General features: G+C 45.5%; 1 protein-coding gene across 3 annotated transcripts in view; it reads right to left on the bottom strand.

Moving 5' to 3' along the window:
- The window catches only part of kmt2d (lysine (K)-specific methyltransferase 2D), a 31,464-nt gene that overhangs the window by 8,604 nt on the left and 3,853 nt on the right, over positions 1 to 19,007 (bottom strand). For 2 of the 3 annotated variants that reach the window (XM_004558768.5, XM_012921182.5), the window contains exons 5-40: positions 17,297 to 17,406; positions 17,048 to 17,210; positions 16,432 to 16,603; positions 16,185 to 16,299; positions 15,789 to 15,967; positions 15,413 to 15,690; positions 15,154 to 15,273; positions 14,203 to 14,996; positions 13,951 to 14,076; positions 13,684 to 13,797; positions 13,456 to 13,560; positions 13,190 to 13,371; positions 12,722 to 12,886; positions 12,458 to 12,567; positions 12,281 to 12,325; positions 11,992 to 12,180; positions 11,710 to 11,892; positions 11,482 to 11,604; positions 10,828 to 10,949; positions 10,603 to 10,732; positions 10,433 to 10,519; positions 10,273 to 10,350; positions 10,017 to 10,175; positions 9,814 to 9,883; positions 9,413 to 9,651; positions 9,234 to 9,307; positions 8,920 to 8,970; positions 7,195 to 8,811; positions 6,944 to 7,102; positions 6,436 to 6,554; positions 4,377 to 6,283; positions 4,167 to 4,290; positions 3,700 to 3,781; positions 3,541 to 3,607; positions 3,165 to 3,397; positions 133 to 3,054 (exon numbers count right to left, since the gene is read on the bottom strand). In XM_004558768.5, the coding sequence (XP_004558825.2) occupies positions 133 to 3,054; positions 3,165 to 3,397; positions 3,541 to 3,607; positions 3,700 to 3,781; positions 4,167 to 4,290; positions 4,377 to 6,283; positions 6,436 to 6,554; positions 6,944 to 7,102; positions 7,195 to 8,811; positions 8,920 to 8,970; positions 9,234 to 9,307; positions 9,413 to 9,651; positions 9,814 to 9,883; positions 10,017 to 10,175; positions 10,273 to 10,350; positions 10,433 to 10,519; positions 10,603 to 10,732; positions 10,828 to 10,949; positions 11,482 to 11,604; positions 11,710 to 11,892; positions 11,992 to 12,180; positions 12,281 to 12,325; positions 12,458 to 12,567; positions 12,722 to 12,886; positions 13,190 to 13,371; positions 13,456 to 13,560; positions 13,684 to 13,797; positions 13,951 to 14,076; positions 14,203 to 14,996; positions 15,154 to 15,273; positions 15,413 to 15,690; positions 15,789 to 15,967; positions 16,185 to 16,299; positions 16,432 to 16,603; positions 17,048 to 17,210; positions 17,297 to 17,406 (11,513 nt within the window). The remainder of the gene's footprint in view (positions 1 to 132; positions 3,055 to 3,164; positions 3,398 to 3,540; positions 3,608 to 3,699; positions 3,782 to 4,166; positions 4,291 to 4,376; positions 6,284 to 6,435; positions 6,555 to 6,943; positions 7,103 to 7,194; positions 8,812 to 8,919; positions 8,971 to 9,233; positions 9,308 to 9,412; positions 9,652 to 9,813; positions 9,884 to 10,016; positions 10,176 to 10,272; positions 10,351 to 10,432; positions 10,520 to 10,602; positions 10,733 to 10,827; positions 10,950 to 11,481; positions 11,605 to 11,709; positions 11,893 to 11,991; positions 12,181 to 12,280; positions 12,326 to 12,457; positions 12,568 to 12,721; positions 12,887 to 13,189; positions 13,372 to 13,455; positions 13,561 to 13,683; positions 13,798 to 13,950; positions 14,077 to 14,202; positions 14,997 to 15,153; positions 15,274 to 15,412; positions 15,691 to 15,788; positions 15,968 to 16,184; positions 16,300 to 16,431; positions 16,604 to 17,047; positions 17,211 to 17,296; positions 17,407 to 19,007) is intronic. The other variant, XM_012921183.5, reaches the window with a different exon arrangement.

The raw sequence follows: 19,007 nt of genomic DNA, 5'->3' as shown, positions 1-19,007 counted from the left end.
CATCCAGGTAAGTAAATCCCAAAAGGTTGAGTGACGAAACATTTCTCCCATTGAAAACGCTACGTCCAGATAAACAGAATCAACCTTTTGGGATCAGGGTAAAGAGAATGAATACACTTTAGGAAAACATACCTCCATGTTTCGTGGAGTCCCTTGAAGCTTCTGCTCAAGCATTGCCAGTTTGCTGTTGATGTGACCATTGATCTCACTGTGGATGCCTTCACAAGGCCTCTGAGCGCCAAGCTGAATATTCTTAGTTCTTAGGAGTTTCTGCAGCAACTGCTGTCCAGTCTCAGATCTAGGGCTTTGAGTCACAGCAGCACTTCCAGCATTAATAAAGGTAGTGTTGTTCCCAGCGTTAACCATCTCCCCAGTTGCTTCATGCTTTATAGTCCCAGTAGGAGCTTCAGCCGCACTGTCACACTGGACCTCCCTTGGTTCCTGTTTAATATTCTGTATTGTCATTTTGCATAGCTCCTCTTGTTTGTCTTCTGCACCCTGCTGCAACTGACGCTGAGCATTTGTACCTCTCTGTGGCCCATTGGAAGTCACTGAAGCAGCCAGACCACTGCCTGGTGACTGAGTGTCTGCTTTAGGTCCTGGACAATCAAGTGGACTCTTAGCCCCGGGTGACCTGAGTGGAGAAGCCTTGACTTGACTGTAGGGACTGCCCCTCCCAGCCCTGCTGTCAGCTATAGAAGGTGAGGAGACATGAGATGAATGGGGTGAGACTGGGTGGACTGGACTCATGCCAAAGGGAGTTCTTGGAGAATATGCATGCGATGGAGAGCCCTGCACACGGCCTGCCATTAGTGCTTGCTGTTGGTTCTGGGTGGGAGTGGGTGGACGAATCCCCATAGCTTGATTAAAAGTGTGCCGTTGAGAATCCCCAGGGGAGTTGGCTAATGGCTGACGTGGAGATGCTGGCCTCACCATTGGGCCCTGGTCCATTGGGGAATGTGGCACCTGTCCTCTCATATGTTGCTGCATCATCTCTCCCACTTGGAGCTGCTGCCCAGAGACCATCATTCCTTGCTGTATCTGAGGAGCAACACCAGGTTGTTGGCCTGGCATACCTGGCTGGTGTTGATTTCCCACTGCTCCTGGATTCCCCATGACTCCATGTGACATTTGATGGCCTTCCATCCCCATCATTTGCTGTCCCATCTGTGGGAGCTGAGGCCTCAACTGATGTTGTTGGCCCTGACCTATTGGCATCCGCAGCATTTGTCCTTGTTGTCTTTGTGCAATCATGGCTTGGATGTGCTGTATTTGTTGGTTGGGGGGGAGATTGCGGAGCTGAGGATTCTGAGCAATAATGGCCTGGATGTTGATAGGGGCGCGGATCTGTCCAGGAGGAACACCAGGTCTCTGTCCCATCATTCCTTGCTGCTGAGCTCTCATCATACTCATTAAAACCTGCTGTTTCTGCTGTTGGGCCATGATGGCCTGCTGTTGTGAACTAAGACCCATCATAGCAGGTTGTTGCTGCCCTGGATGGTTGTGTCCTGTGATCTGTTGCGGCATGGTGGGGTCCTGTGGCTGCTGTGTGGCATTTTGAAGAGTTTGCTGTTGATGATGTAAGAAATCAGATGTTTTTCCTTCCTCTTTAATTGTCATCAAACTGGGCTTGTCAGTGGTGAGGGAACTTTGCCTCTGGACAGTGACTGGAAGTTGTTGCTGCAGTTGCTGCATACCAGTTTGCTGGTTCCCGACCAAACCCGACTGTTTCTCATGTACAGACTGGGGATTTGATTGTTGCTGCTGGCCTACATAAACCTGATTCTGGTGCTGCTGTCGTCCCAGGTCAGTTTGATGATCATTTGCAGAGCCTAGTTGGATCTGGTTGGGAGTAGAGGGTCCGCTCTGCTGTGGTGGGGTTCTTGAATCAGGGCTGAGGATACCACCTTCTTTGGGTCCTGAGTTTTGGCTCTCTGTAGATCCCTGGGGCTGGGGTGTGTTACTTCCTGCTGAAGGAGAGGAACCCATTTGTGGGGTAGAGGGTTGGGAAAGACCTTGCTCTTGGCCAGACTGGTTGATCAACTGTGCTGGTTGTCTTTGTGTCATTTGCTGCTGCTGAAGGTGGGCTAAATTCTTTGTAATATTTTGCTGAGATGCAAGCATGCGTTGGGCCAGAATGTTCTGTTGTTGAGGAGTCAACTGGGCATGGGGCCCCCTCAGGCCAGGGTGACCTTGAGCACCAACCATACCCTGCTGTCCCATCATCAGCTGAGGCCTCTGCTGCTGTGACAATGCAACTTGTTGGTTACCAATTATTCCTGCCTGAGTTGATACCATGCCTTGAGAATGGTTAATAGGCTGGCTGCCCACAAGATTCTGTGATGGAGCCACAGTCTGGCCTCCAACTATTCCTTGTGCAACCTGGACCATGTTCTGCTGATTAGCCTGATTAGCTAGCATACCCTGCTGAGTGTTCGCCTGTTGTTGTGCCATAAGTTGGTGCCCCATCATACCAGCCTGCGACTGATTGATTAAACTAGACTGTTGATTTGGGAGTGACACTGGTTGTTGGCCCATCAGCTGCTGTTGCTGGAACTTTGCCATCTGCATCCTATGCTGAAGTTGTCTTTCTTGAAGAAGCCTAGGGTCTGCACCTTGCACCCCAGGCCCCTGAGGGAAAAATCCTCCTGAAGGCCCAGGAGGACCTGGGACCCTGGCACCACTGGCTCCAAGAGCCCCAGAAAGCTGTGGCTGGGCTCCTCCAATAAAGGGCTGACCTTGGGGCATTCTGACAGGCATCCCACCTTGGGGTACCATGCCAGGATGTTGCCCCATTACTGGTGCCCCCTGCTGGCCCATCATCATCTGACCAGGCATTTTGGGAAACATGTGAGAGGGCCCCCCCTGTGCAGAATGACCTTGGGTTATAATACCAGAGCCTTGCTGCTGCTGTTGTTGCTGCTGCTGCTGCTGCTGTTGTTGATGCTGCTGCTGCTGCTGTTGTTGATGCTGCTGCTGCTGTTGTTGATGCTGCTGCTGCTTGCTTCTGTACTCTGCAATTAGATTTGTGTGCTCCTTCTGTTGCTTGCGCACCTAAAACAGAATATTTATGAGGACATCTGTATATCATGTATATCAAATGTGCCAGAAGCCTTTTTTGTGCAATGCAAAAATTGTTTTCAGAACATTGAACATCTACACACCTGGTCAAGCTGCTTCTGAATTTTACTCTGCTCTTCTGTGACCAACTTAAGTTTCTCTGCATCTGCCTCAGCAAACTCTCTGCCAGCCTTCTTAGCAGTGCGTTGCTTCGCACACAGTGCTTTGCGTGATTTGCGATGAACTCCTATCTGTTCTTCCAAAAATTTCAGTTGCATTTGGAGTAACTGCTGGGTATGAAGAAGCCATTCTTCGTATTGGTGCTGTTCAGCATCATCTATAGAAAAGAAATCACAAACCACCCTTAGCTATCCACAAATGTATGGAGACTGCAATAAAAAAAATTAATCTTAAAAAAAAAAGAAAAGAAAAAAAAAAAAGACTCAATTCAGCTCAAAAGGCAGTATTGGTCAAACATACTGATTATTCCTTGCACAAACTGAGGAGGGTTAGGCCTTGACTGGGGTGGATCACTTGTCTCTCCCTCCTAAACAGAAAAACGTGGCATTTAAATGACTCAGCTATCATCAGTTTTACAAATTAAATCATCGATCACTTTTTAAAAATAAACCAACATACCTTTGCAGGTCCAGATGCAAGTTGATTTGGATCTGTGGCTGGGGCAGAAGCCAGCCTCTGAGCAAGCAGAGAAACTTGTTGCCTGAAGAGAAAGCAAAACAGTGCTGAGTGACATCCACTTAAAAATATTTAACATGGGCCTCAGCAAACAGGTGTGCTAATGGTACAGTTGATCGTCTAATCGCAGTCTTTAACACTGAAGTTACCATTGCAGGCATGTCTCTGACACATAGCTACTGCAAATAAGTGGTTGCTGAGCAGTTAACCTTGTGAACAGTGGTGTTAGGGATGCTACTTTTACGTTGAACAGCTTACAAGAGCTGGAACCAACAACAAAAACTAGATCTGAAGATAATCACAATCAACACATGCTCTGCTTTCTAGCAGCAGTTTAACAATGGCAAAAACATATCCATGTTATTTATTAAAAAAAACAAACAAACAAAAAAAAACATTATTAGAAATACCTGTTAATGCCAGTGGGAACAACCATTGGATCCTGTGCCAACACTCTCTTAATACCCTGAAGGGCAACCATCTTCGCCTTGGCAATGGGATCCATAATGTTATCTGTAGCAAATTTGTCCAAATCTGCAATAATAGGTGAAATTAGTGGAAGTATGGAAAAACAAAAGAAAAAAGAAGAAGTTGTGGCTGTGACAAGACATGAAGCTTACCTTTATCTGGGAAGAAGCTGTTGGTCAGAGTTGACTGTTTTACTGCTGGCTGCTGCTGTTGTGATTGATGGCCAAGTCCTGGCTGGATCACTGGCTGCATCCCTGGCTGCACCCCAGGCTGCATCCCTGGCTGCACCCCTGGCTGCACCCCAGGCTGCATCCCAGGCTGCATCCCAGGCTGCATCCCAGGCTGCATCCCAGGCTGCATCCCTGGCTGCACCCCAGGCTGCATCCCAGGCTGCATCCCTGGCTGCATCCCTGGCTGCATCCCAGGCTGCATCGTCCTCATCATGGTTTGCTGCTGGGCCATCATGTGAGTTGGCGGTACTATACCAGGTCCCATAAGCCTTTGCTGCTGCAAAATGTGTGACGCACGCGGTACCATCCCTGGCTGATTCATCATACCTTGGGGTGGTGGACGATGGTGGTGTGGTAACATTATTTGCCCAGATGAATGTTGATTCGGATGTGGATTTGGAATGCCTGAAAACTGTTGTGGTATGCCTCCTTGTTGAAGAGAACTGAGCTGTTGCTGTTTCTGTTGTTCTTTCTTTTCATGCTCCAGGAGATCTTGTATTAGAAGAGGCAGTTCACCATCTAATGAGCTCTCTACCTTTGCCAGATCTACAGCAGGAGAGTGCTGCTCCCCTACATCAGGTAGTCCTAAGGGATCATCACCCATATCGCCATGTGGAGGAGCTGGAGGAAAAGGCAATGGATTACCTTGGCCTGGCAAGGGATATGGAAGTCCCCCTAATCGAACAGAACTGAGTGAGGCAGACTGGCTCTCACTTTGTGGAGTCTTTGTTGTTGGTGCGGTCACACCAAGAGGCATGGATACCGCTTCTCCCATTTCAGCTTTCACCACAGTCTGTCCCGTTTGCAGCTGAGGCGTCAAACCTCTGTTCTCTACTTTAACTTTAGAGGCATCAGCGGTTTGTGAAGAGCGTGTTAGTTGAGCAGCAGACTCTAGTGCAGTAGAAGGGACTTTTGTCAGAGCCTTCCGCTCTGGCTCCACCCTGGCTTTGTCTTCCACTTTAACATGTGCAGAACCAGACGATGCTGAAGGACCCTCACTTTCAGCTTCTACCAGCCGCAGCTGGTCTGAGAAGACATCTTTAGGGTCTCCTTGGTTCAGTTCAGGATCAGTGTAAGCCAGCAGGTCAAACTCATCACTGTTGAGTAAGTCATCAAGATGTGGATCATTGGTTTCGAGGTTGTCCAGGTTGCCCAAGTCATCATCTCCTTTGTCAGGGTCCAGGTCAAGAGCCAAATCATCCTCATCTTCTACTCCTCCATCTCCTGGAGCATCGCCTAGCCCATCAAGATCAGGTTCTGGCAGTTCTTCTGCATTTTCTACAGCTGCAGGCTGGGGCTCTGTGACTATACCTGGTTGTGAAAGTCGATGCTGCTCAGTACTGCGAGTGTTTTGGGCTGAAGTAGCATTTTGAGGTTGCATGTGGGACTGCTGAGGCAGTAAAACTGACAGTCCACCCTGTTGTAACCCCTCTGTCTGAATCCCACCAACTTGAGCTATAGGAAGTTGCTGAACATAAGGTGTTGACATCTCTTGCTCTGGGACAAAGAGACGTGGCCTGGGCTGGGGTCCACGGGGTATAAATTGGTGTCGCAGGGGTGGCCTTTGTGAATTATGTCTCAACTCAATGAACTGTGGTGGTGGACCTTGACTCATTGGCTGCATGGATTCACCTCCGTGCCCTGGCATCATGGCATGAGTATTACCCATGCCTTCCATACCTTGGATATTGACAGCAGGGTTAAGATTGTGCCTTATGCCCACAGCTTCCATACCAGGCTGAGGGAACCTCCTTGGAGCCTGGCCCTGCCACTGAGGAGGGAATGGTGGACGGGTAAACATACCCTGCGGTCTGGAAGATCCTGGTAGCCTGAAGAAAGACAAAAATATTTTTTTTTCCCCCCCAAAAACAACGAAAGGGAGTTGGACTAATTTAAGACGCCAATTGTATCTTCAGGGCCAAAAGATTTATGCCTGTATTTGGTTTATTCAATCCAAGTACCTCATTATTTAAATGCTTACCTAACTGGATCAACAACGGCAGGGTTTCCTGTATGTGGTGGGCGAATGAGCTTATCATCTGTGGGCATCTTCCCCGACACAGAAGCCTGAGCACTTGAAGCGGCAGCAGCAATACGTTCCTAAAGGAAGTAAAAATTGTACCATTGTCCCTTGACTCTTTAGTTATTAATAAATCAAAAATAACTTTTTTCATAATGTCTGCATGAAAATCAGAAACTTAAAAAAACAAAAACCCTACATCTTCCAGATTATTATTATTATTATTATTATTATTATTATTATTATTATTATTATTATAATAATAATAATAATAATAATAATAATAATAATAATAATAATAATAATAATAATAATAATAATGGATTGGATTTATATAGCGCTTTTCAAGGCACCCAAAGCGCTTTACAATGCCACTAATCATCTGTGGGCATCTTCCCCACATGCATGTAACAATGCCTGCAAGATTTCACATTAATAATGTAATGTTATTCAATCACAAGATCCCTACCTGTGGATAAGGTGGTGGTGCTCTGTGAGTTTTATCCTGCTGAAAGGCTCCCATCCCTCCCCCAGACCATCCAGGGGATGCACTGCCAGCAGCAGCAGCTGCCTCCTTCTCTTGTCTGTGCATTTGTTGTCTGATCACAAATTCCCTCAGTCTTTGGCGCTATAAAACACGAGAAACTTTGATTAGCAAAGAAAAAACAAAAGCATGCAGAAGTGCACTCAATGCCTGCTCAAAGGCAAATATTTTGATACCGGTCTGTGCTTTTCCAGATCAGCAGGGCTGAGTCCTGCTACTGAAGGGTCCTGTACTGCTGAAATATCAGGAATTTCTTGAGTTACTGGCAAAGATGGCTGACTTGACATGTCTGAAGTGTGGACAGCTGGTATTTCTTGAGATCCAGAGGAAGGTGGCACTCGCGAGGTAAGGCTGTCTGCTGACAAAGCCGGCTGAGTTTGTGGCTGTGGTTGCTGCACCATCTGAGTCTGCTGTTGAGTTATTTGAAAGCCTCCCGTGCTCGGGCTGCGGCTGAAAGTAGGGGGAGCTGATGGCTTTCCAGAGAGGGGATCCCCTATAGATGTATTAGTAGAATGGGCTGGAGATGGCTGGTTAGGATGAGGGGATGTTTTGAAACTTCCAGTTCCCTCTGGGCCAATAGAGGAAGTGCGAGGTGGCTTATGGACTGCTGCAAACGGGTCTCTAGATTGTGGCCTTGAAGGTGGCCGAGAACAAGGGTCTGGAGATTGGAAACGAGGAGTAGCAGGAGACTGGACAGAGTAACCATCATTGGACATGCCACCAGGAGTGTGGGGAGACTGGCAGCTGCCCTGGGACTGTGGGCTGGAGGGTACTCTAGGACATTGCTCCTGTTGAGCTACAGCGTGTCTCTGGGGTCCAAGAGAACAATTATCACCTGACTGCGGTCTGGTAGTTAGTGGAGGATGAATATGGGGATCAGAGTGAGAGGGAGACTGCCTGAAGCCTTCAGCAACATGGCTAGGTGAAGCTCCAGGATGTAGTGCCCCACTCTCTCCTTGGTGCATTCGTGGCGTTAAAGGTGCCTTGAACAAACCATCTCCAGACTCAAGCATTCCAGCAGGGGAGCCGGTGGACAGATCATGTCTGCCAACTGCAGAGGAACGTGGAGAGGGTGCACTCATATCAGTCCTGTACTGCCCTGTGCTTGCAGGAGATGAAGCCAATGCAGATGGTGACGGTGATGAACCATATTCTGGCCTTCCCATTCCTTGCTGGGTTCTGAAGGGATCTCCATAGTGGGTATTGTGGGATGGTGAAAAAATGGTCGACTCCCCGAGCCCAGGACCTCTTGAATGAGGACTTTCTGGAGGCCCTAGGGACTCCTGAGAGCCTTGCTGGGATTGTGGAAGAAGACCCTGTTGCTGCTGCAGCTGTGATCTGAAGTAGGGGTCAACCTGCTGAGCCCGTCTGGGGGTTCCAGGAGTTCCTGGTTGCATGTCAAAAGGGCCAAGACTGGCTGGCCGTCCCTGAGGAGGGCCCTGCGGGCCGGAAGCAGAATAACCTGAGGAAGGGGCCTGTACGGGGCTGGCCCCGGCATTAGAGAAAGGTGTGGTTGGGTGTGAGTAAGAATGGGGTGACTGAGGCGGAAGCTTAGCCAAAGGATCTGTCCGGATTTCAGCTGATAATGGAGTTTTGACAGGTCCATCTGAGAAAAAGACAGAAGACGATCCTGAATCGGGAGGCAAGGGAAATGGGCTGTCTGCAGAGCTGGGTTGAGAGGAGATTGATGTTGAGCCTGAAGGTGGTGGGATCTGGAGGTGTAAACTTGGCCGTTCTCCCTTTGCACGTGGTTGCTCTGTTTTTACTGGCCTGCACACTTGACTTTCTGCCTGCTGTGAAAAGGTAAAAAGAGCACCAAAGGAATATTAACCACACACACCGTAAACCTAATGAAGTCATTTGCTAAACTTAATAAAAAAAGAAATCTACTTTTAACTCACCTTCTGTGCCTTGTTTATCCTCTGAGCTGCTCGGTTATCTTTGGCCTTTTGCTACAAAGAGAGAGAGCGAGAGAGAGAGAGAGAGAGAGTCGGCTTCTGCACGTATGTACAGGCACACAAGTCCAAGCACGAACTCTTATAAAAACAAGGCTAAAAAACACACAATGGATAAATAAATAAATAAAAAATTAAAAAAGGAGAACCTAGTATATGACCAACTGCAAATTTAGAAATGTGTTAAAAAGAGAATTACAGCAAACAAATGATAATATGAAAGAATAATGTATTAAACAAAACAAAAACAGAGAACCTACCAGATATGGAACCTTGTCAGCAGCTGGGACCTTCCTCCAGATTTTCATGATCTGCTTGCAGCGACTAGCCCAATCTGTGATGAGAGAAATATTTAACACTTACGTTACAACTGTGACATAAACTTAAAAATCATGACCTTGATAAAATACATTGTACAATATGTTTCTTCTTCACTAACCTGGGTAGTCCTGTTTGAGAGTTGGGAAGTTTGTATTGGCATAAAGAACAGGGGAAATAGTTGAGAGCTCTCCAAGCTCCTCATCCTTCTCCCAGCGCTGCAGACTACGCTGGTTATAGGACAGACCATCACCCTCTGCCTCTGTGGGGGTTGGTGGGGAGGAAGGAGTTGCTGGGGTAGAGGGAGTTGCCCAAGGGCTCTCCTCACCGCCATCTGGACTGAACAGCCCTCCTCTGTCCCTGTACACCATATAATAAGTTAGAGGGTTTGTTTTTTGGTCAAATAAAAAGGCCACATGCGGGGGAAAAAATATAAATAATTGGGAATTAAGCTTCTGCTTTTATATGAGTTGTAACTACATGACTGAGATGCTGTGAAATAAAATGCACTAATGAGCCTACCGCATGTCGAAGAACGGTGACTGAGAAATTCCAGGAAAGGCATCCATCATTCCAGCTGAGGGCAGGGACCCTGCAATTCCGGTAATTGAATTAAAATACAACAGTTTTTCAATCATGCTTTTAATAATTCAGGAATCATACAACAGGTAATAATAGCTGCGGTTTTAATTATATGAACATCTGTAGGAAACCCTTGTTCTCACCTGAGGGGAGAGCTCTCTGTGGCAAAGCACTACGACTGAGTTCTCCCTTATTGCCCTCCAAGATGGGCTTCATACCTCCCAAGGAGGAACCATCCGACACTCCCAGAACCTTCCTGAAGAACTGCTCAGAATCCTGACTCTCCACCCCCTGTGGAAGACCTATCACACAAGCACAACAGCATGGTAGGAAGGAATAAATTATATTACAAGTCATTCTTAAATGCTATATAGCACAGTGCCCTCCGCAGGAACTTACCTTCATTTTTTTCTGCATCAGAATCATGAGGATCAGTTGACACCTGGTTTGTCTGTGATGAGGATGGTGTAGGAATCCCTAAAAGGTGTAAAACTTTAAAACAACCTGGAACTGCATGTTAAAAAGGTCTATTAACTTCACCTGCCACATAGATACTTACCTGCACCGTCTCCCTGAGCCTGGGGGGCTTCACCCCCCTCTTGCTTGAGAGGACAATTTATGTCCACCACACGATCCCCGGCATCAGCTAGTGAAAGAAACAAAAATTTACATATCCTGCACTGACTTTTTTTCTTAACCAGCATCCCAAATTCAAGTTAATGTTCTTACTGTCTGGGGTAGTACTCTTGGTTGGTGCTGGTAAAGTAGGTCTGATGGGGCATGAACCTGGCCTCTGCCCTGGAGGTATCATCACTGCCTTCTTACTCAAGTCTATCAGTGTCTTTCCAAAGAATGCCTCCTGCCGGGAATTACAAATGTTTACAATATATACATCAAATCAGTGGATATCTTTATTTTCACTTTTAAAACATGGCACATAGAGAGACAAGAAACCTGGAGATAAGCTGGAAACATATCCTCGAGTTTGCTCCTCTTCCGACCCCGACGTTTCTTGGCCTGTTCCTCTCCCTCCACTGGTTTAGGATCCATAATGTTGTCTGTGTCAGGGTGGGGCCCTAAAAATGTAATAATAAAATTCAGTTTTCTTTGGTTTAGGTTATTTGCATAAAATACATTGAATCACAACTCTACAAGTTAAGCAGAGATGAGGACGTTCCAAGGGAGCTGAACATTAAAAATGTCTAAGTGTGTGAAGGTGGGGGCATGTAGTGTTTGCATCATGTCGGATTTTAAAGCATTTTGTCACAAATTAAGTCCTGATCACGATGTTCTATTGAATCACCTTGATTATTTTTTTGCTTGATTCCTCTACTTTACCACCTTGTTCACTTCAGCATTGTGGCTTTAATTAAATAAACAAGGGCTTGGTTTGATGTCAGTGGTTGATATAAGTCTAAATGCAGCCTTAGATCACAAAGAAGGTGAACAAGCTACTATGTTCCCTAGCAAGCTTTCTGACCTGACATACCATTGAACAGTTATATCAATTAAGTCACTACCACTGACCTAAAAACGATGTGACACAACAGTGGAGAAAAAAAAAAATATATATATATATATATTAATTAATTAATTGTTGTCACAAACCTTCTTCAATAGTTCGCTCAATTGGCTGTCCATCCAACATGGTCTCTCCAGCCAACTGGGCAAAAAATTCTTTCTTCATCCGTGTGTGACACTTCCTTTGTCGCACCATAAAACCTCCAATTCCTAACATAATTAAAGGAAACATATGTTTTAATTATTTTGGATATGATGATACATCTATGTAGATACTGTAAATGCCTTTATACAGTCACATTCATGATTGCATACCAGGCCTGTAAGGTTTTCGCTTTCTTTTCTTGCTGTCATCTGTCTCCTCTGCTCCCCCTTTAAGACCCTCACAGTCACCGTCAGCACCTCCCTCTGCACCTGCATCCCGCTCAGTACCACCGTCTCTCTCAGGGCTCCCATGTTGGTCTATCTTTGATTCACAGTCCATGGGATCCCCACAGCCTGGTTATATAGAGGAACATTTATTTATTTATTGTAAAAGGCACAAAGTAATCCTGAAAACTCTTTAGAGACAAATGAACGAGTGGAAATTGTCCAAACCTTTTCCCTCATCCCCTTCTCCTTCAACCTCTCTTAGATCCATTCCATCAGGACCTCCTTCAGAGCACATAGTGCCAAGACGGGAGCGACGTTGCCGTCTCTTGTGCAGGGGAGACATAGAGATGCTACGAAGCAGGGACATGCCTGACTCTGTAAGCCAAACACCCTCCAAACGGTAGAACTGGGGCTCTAAAAAGTGACAATCACAAATTTAAGTAAAAATAAAGGGCACAAACTCAGAAAATGTACTTGGAATAATTAACTAACATAAGGAGCTACATCTTCTTACCTGGCTCTTTTATCTTTATTGAAGCCATAATGGCTGACTCTACTACTGTGACCAAAGGGCAAAAAGTAGGGAGAAAAAGAAAATTGTGTCACCAATAAAACAACCAGTCAAAAAACTCACCCCACAATATCTTAATTGTATTTCTGAAGACCTAGACACTGTCAATCTGAGACTTACCCACAGGTTTTGGAACATATGGGGTGCAAGATGTGCAAGCAAAGCCCTCATCAGAAGCCTGTTCCACCTCATCCTCTGTGTACAGACTCTCACAGACGGCATGGACCCATCTGCATAGGCACACATAAAAACCTAGCTATTTGCACTTTTCAACAAATCAAAGATGATATGGAATAATTTATGACATCAAAAATACATAAGTAATGCTTTACTCGCTCTCATTTTCTGGTTATTTTGTGCGTAGTTCCAATAATCAGCACCCACCGATCGCAGTACTGACACTGCAGCAAGAGCTCCTCCTCCATGAAATTCTCCCGGCATACCGGGCAGGTGACGAGGCTGGCGCAAGGCCCGCAGTGTGTGTAGTTGTTCTGCCACTCGCAGTGGAAACCTGGTGAGTTGGATCCACACTGCACACAGCACACACACCTGGACAGAGATAGAGATGTAGTTTAGTGCTTTATAACATTTTTCCAGCTAATATGCAAGATTAAAAAAATAAAACTACTGATACCAATGTGATTGGTGTAACAAATTTTCTGTTGCTACAGAAGCAAGAGCCGGAGGGATGGGCCTCTGAATTGCAAATGAAGGCTGAGCCACCAGTGTTTTACATAATATGCAAATTTGGATATATTCATTTCCATTTGACCCAATTCAAAGCTACATGGATGAACAAAGCTTTGTGCACTTAAGTTTCTTGTTTTTTTTATCATGTCTCTCTCTTTTTACCATTTGCACTTCCAACCACCCTTGGGTACAGTGTGCAGGGGAGGGTCCAAGCAGTAGGTGTGATAGCTGACATCACAGTCGTCACACAGCAGCAGACGAGACGGGTCTGAAGCCTTTCCACACACTTCACACACAATACATTCCAAACAACGCCAGCCCTTACGAAGCATCGTCTTGGTGATCTGCAGAAGACATCAAATTTAATCTGGATTTTCAAAACAAAACAATGAAAACATAATCCATCATAAGTTTAGCATTGTTCTTACTTTGCTGTTAACACAATAAGGATGGTAGCACTGGGCACACTGAGCGCAAGCCAGCAACTGCCCCTCTACACCCTTTCCAAAACTGCCACAGACGACACACATGTCCTAAAAATACAAGAGAGAAAACAAAAGAGAAAAATTAAGAACAATAAGTCAATTTGCAGTCATACAGAAATGTCAACACAGCAAATCCACACAGGGTAAGTGAAAACGTCAAAGCAGCTTTACCTGTAGCAGAACAAATTTATCGGTGTTTGAAAAAAGAACAACTGTGTTCTGCATGGTGTCATCTTCTTCTTCGTCTTCCTCCTTACTCAGTCCAGTGTCTGAGGTCATGCTTAGCTGTAACAGTGTAGTAATTTTGCAGAAGTATTTTATTTCAAGCTAATTTATGAAAATTATGAGAACTACATATTACTAAAATATTTTAAAAAGTTAAATAACATTAAAAACAACAACAAAAAACAAAAACACATGCTTAAAAGTGCAGCTCACCAAAAAGGCGTCGATGCAGGAGGCCATAGCTTTAAGGCGTGACCTCCCACCACGCCCTCTCCCTCCACCACCACCACCACTACCACCTCGAGGTCTACGCTTTCCAGGGAAACTACTGCTTCGTCCCTGCAATTCACAGAAACAGCCTTCTCAATGTCAAGTCACGTTATAACAATGACACATTAAAAACAAAGACTTAAATTAGTGCCAGCTATCAAAAAATATATATCAACTAGTACATGGTGACCTCACCTGTTTGACCCTTGAGCGGCCTGGGGACCCTCTGCGTTTGGCCTTTTCTCTGTCACTTCTGAGAGGTTCAAAGGGAAGAGAGTCATCGGTCTCAGTGAGCAAGATGTCAGTGTGCGAGCGGCTGGAAGGTACAAGGCCAAGCTCCATGGAAAGCTGAGGGTCAGGTTCTCCTGGAGAGCCTAGAAAGCCACTGCTGCTCTCATCACCATGGCTCATATTTGACATTTCATCCAGCAACAACTCCGGCTTAACCTCTTGTAGTTTTCTCTTGATGTCCTCACTGTGTCCTTTCATTTGGTCATCATCCTCATCCTCCTCTTCCTCCTCCTCCTCAGAGTGAGGTAATAACCTCCCCTCTATGTCAGCTGCAGAGAGGGACTCTTGTGTGTCTATTGATAAAGAACGATTAGAAAGCAACTGGAAGTCATGGCATGGACTTCGTTCCTGCTTTTCATCCATAGACAAAGGCTCCGTTTTAACCACAGAGACTGTGGAAGCTGGTAACTTCTGGGGATCGTTACAGAACGGTCCTATACAGATGTCACCAGATGCACTCTTCAATAACTCTTGTGATAGTTCTTGTTTAACTGAGGGAGGAGCATCTTGCTTCTCCTCATCCACCTCCATGCTTTCAGGGCCTTGCTGTGACACTGGTGTTGGTTCTACTTCACAGCTGTTGTTAGACTGTGTCTCTGCTGTGGGATCCTGGGAAGCTGCCACTTGACTCTGTGCCTCTTTGGCTCCGTCTTCAGCAGCGGGAGGACAAGAGCCCCTCTGCTCTGTTGTTGCACAGCCTATTTGAAATGAAGGAATGTGTGATTATCACCACTGTCATTTTTACATCCATTATTAGATACAATAATCTTTTGGGGGGGGGGGGGAAAAAAAAATCTAGTTCTGCTTGGTGTTTATTTTCATATATAGTACATCCATCGTGCGACCTTGGTTTACCTGTAGACTCAAGCAGAGGAGCTGGTCCCTCAGAACCAAAAGCTTCTGTTGGTAAGGGTGGCTCTCCCTTCATTGTTCTCTCCACAGTGTTTGTTGCCTGAACCGCTGCAAACTCCATCACTAAGATGAAAAATAATTAAACTAAATAAAAACATTGCTGACACACACACACACACACGCAAAATGCTCTAACAGCCATATGCAAATCACAGGCATTTCTTTTAAGTTTGATCCAATGTAGTGTACAGTAATGACTTACCAAAGTCCATAGGTGTCTCTTTATCAGCCTCATCTTTAGCCTGTCCCATTTCTAATGTGTGTTTCTGTCCTGGTGTCACTTCTGATAAGTCTGTATCCATTTGGACTGGCATTCCCACCAATTTAATGTCTCCTTCAGTTTCCTTAAGGGACGTTGTGGTCTGAGTGTCTGCTGTGTATGGTTCAGCAACTGGCTGCCGCTGACCCTCCTTACAAAGCAGGCAAATGATCTCAGCTTTTGGGGGTTCCCCCGCTGAACTACACTCACTGTGAACCCATCTGAGACAAAAGATTATTAAGATTTTTATTTGTTTTTAATGATCGTAACACTGACATGGTCACACATCATGGCAAGCTCTGTTATATTTTAAACTAACCTGCGGCACATGCTGCAACACTGCAAAGCAACAGACGGGTTGGCAGCTTTGCTGCACACACAACATATAGAACTGCGGTGATGCTGGCATCCCTCACACACGGCGTAGTTATCAAACCACTGGGCCGAGCCTGGCAGCACTAGTCCACGGACTCCGCACACCACACATACACGACACCTCTAATAGAATAAAGATTACAGAGCACAATTACCCAAAAAAAGCAGACAGGGAAAAAACAAAAAACAACAACAAAAAAAACCTTTACCAATGTCTTTTTAAACAGAAATAATTTGGATAAAATAAGGTAAGATTATGTTTTATTAAATAAGTGAATGTCCAGTTTCAATATACGGAAATCTTTTTGGATAGAGGGTTAAATAAAGAAAAAGGATTTACTCTGCATTTCCATGGGTCAGAGGGAAGAGAATCCATGGCTGGCTGGAGACAGAAGGTGTGGTATCCCTTATCACAAGCATCACATACCAACATTTTGGAGTCTTCACCTGGTTGTCTAAGAAAAAGTAATAATAAGTGGAAAAGGGAGATTTAATCAATTCAAATAAAATAATCAGTTAAAATAAAAACAAAGTAAAACAGGACACACATCTGAGAAAAAGGAACGATGCTAGACTGTTAGACTCACCTGCAAGTCTGGCACACTTTACACTCTGGACACTGCCATCCTGCCCTCTGGATAGGTGTGGCTCCAATCTCCAGACAGGCTGCATGGTAGTGGAGACCACAACCCGTGCAGAAGAGCAAATCAGTGAGCTCGCCTGCTGAGTCACATACTGCACACCAAGACTCTTCACCAGCTGCATAAAACAAACAAACAAAACAAAAAACAAAAAAAACATATGAATAGGTTTCATAAAAATATTCTCAGTTCACCTTAAATTATCATGAGACTCAACAAGGTATGAAGCTAGCACTTAACTCTCATGTTTTGTTTAAATTTTAGTAAGTTTTCAGTTTTTAAGAAAGACAAGTTAAAAGTAGACAAAAAAGAAATTAAGTTACACAGATAGCTGACATTTTAAACAATAAAGACGTCTTTAAGTCTTGTCAAACTGCTAGTCCACAGATGATGAGCCAGATATACATGGAGCATAACAAATATCCAAGCCAAACAATATGCTGCTTTTCTACTTTTTTGCTGTTTGATTGGCAGCAGGACATCATATGTGTGTGTAAAGTCCTAGTCTGAAACAGAAGCCTTTGTCAGAATTGTGATGACTTTCTTACACAGTGTCACTTACCCAGCTCCTCTGCCTTATCTATGTGCTCTGGACAGAGGAGGACCAGCTGTTTCATAGACTGAAAGGATCCACTGGCTGCTGAGCAGGGAAAGTGGTAGAACCGCAAACAGCCCTCAGCATGGCATCGAATGGTTGCACCCAGCCTTTTGCAGTATTCGCAAATCTGGAGCAAGCCAAGGGTATCAAGTTTGGTTTGTCTTTATATTTTCATCGAGTACATCTAATCCAGGTTAATCAAACTACACTTACCCGCTGTGTCCCTGAGATAACAGCTTTATCCACATTCTCCAACTCTTCATCCTCTGTCTGCTTTACTCCCTCTGACCACACTGCACACCAGTGGTGAACCCAACATCCCCCTGTTTATAATAAAGCCCAACATTAGTAAAATATCTAACCAAACCTCTGTTCTACATCAGCGTGCTCTAGTAGAAAGAACCTAACATGTTTCAAACAATTCTAACAGAAATTTAAAAAAATAAAATCATATATATATATATATACACACACACACACACACATATATATATACACACACACATATATATATACACACACACACACACACATAGATATATATATATATATATATATATATATATATATAGTTGTCAGCCACCTCCTGTACATGGATGACATCAAGCTGTATGCCAAGAGTGAACGAGACATCGATTCACTGATCCACACTACCAGGCTATACAGCAATGACATTGGAATGTCGTTCGGACTGGAGAAGTGTAGTCGGATGGTAACAAAGAGAGGGAAGGTAGTCAGAACTGAGGGGATTGAACTACCAGAAGGCAACATTGCAGACATAGAGGACAGTTACAAGTACCTGGGGATCCCACAGGCGAATGGGAACCATGAAGAGGCCACTAGAAAAGCTGCAACCACCAAGTACCTGCAGAGGGTCAGGCAAGTCCTGAGGAGTCAGCTGAATGGTAAGAACAAGCTCCGGGCCATCAACACGTACGCCCTGCCCGTGATCAGGTACCCTGCTGGGGTAATAGGCTGGCCAAAGGAGGAGATAGAAGCCACTGACATAAAGACAAGAAAGCTCCTTACCATGCATGGAGGGTTTCACCCCAAATCCAGCACCCTGAGGCTGTACGCTAAGCGGAAGGAAGGGGGCCGGGGACTGGTGAGTGTCAGCACCACAGTCCAGGATGAGACAACGAACATCCAAGAATACATTAGGAAGATGGCCCCAACTGACCGAGTGCTCAGTGAATACCTCAGGCAGCAGAAACCCAAGAAAGAGGAGGGAGACGAGGAACCATCATGGAAGGACAGAGCCCTGCACGGTATGTACCACCGGCAGATAGAGGAGGTGGCTGATATCCAGAAATCCTACCAGTGGCTGGACAAAGCTGGACTGAAAGACAGCACAGAGGCACTAATCATGGCAGCACAAGAACAAGCTCTGAGCACAAGATCCATAGAGGCTGGGGTCTATCACACCAGGCAAGACCCCAGGTGCAGGCTGTGTAAAGATGCCCCAGAGACAATCCAGCACATAACAGCAGGGTGCAAGATGCTAGCAGGCAAGGCATACATGGAACGCCATAACCAAGTGGCCGGCATAGTGTACAGGAACATCTGTGCCGAGTATAACCTGGAAGTCCCGAGGTCAAAATGGGAGATGCCCCCAAGGGTGGTGGAGAATGACCGAGCTAAGATCCTGTGGGACTTCCAGATACAGACGGACAAAATGGTGGTGGCTAACCAACCGGACATAGTGGTGGTAGACAAACAGAAGAAGACGGCCGTAGTGATCGATGTAGCAGTTCCAAATGACAGCAATATCAGGAAGAAGGAACACGAGAAGCTGGAGAAATACCAAGGGCTCAGAGAAGAGCTCGAGAGGATGTGGAGGGTGAAGGTAACGGTGGTCCCCGTGGTAATCGGAGCACTAGGTGCGGTGACTCCCAAGCTAGGCGAGTGGCTCCAGCAGATCCCG

Source organism: Maylandia zebra, linkage group LG20 (genome assembly GCF_041146795.1).
Source record: "Maylandia zebra isolate NMK-2024a linkage group LG20, Mzebra_GT3a, whole genome shotgun sequence".
Taxonomy (NCBI): Eukaryota; Metazoa; Chordata; class Actinopteri; order Cichliformes; family Cichlidae; genus Maylandia; species Maylandia zebra.
This window is presented reverse-complemented; position numbering and strand designations above follow the sequence as displayed.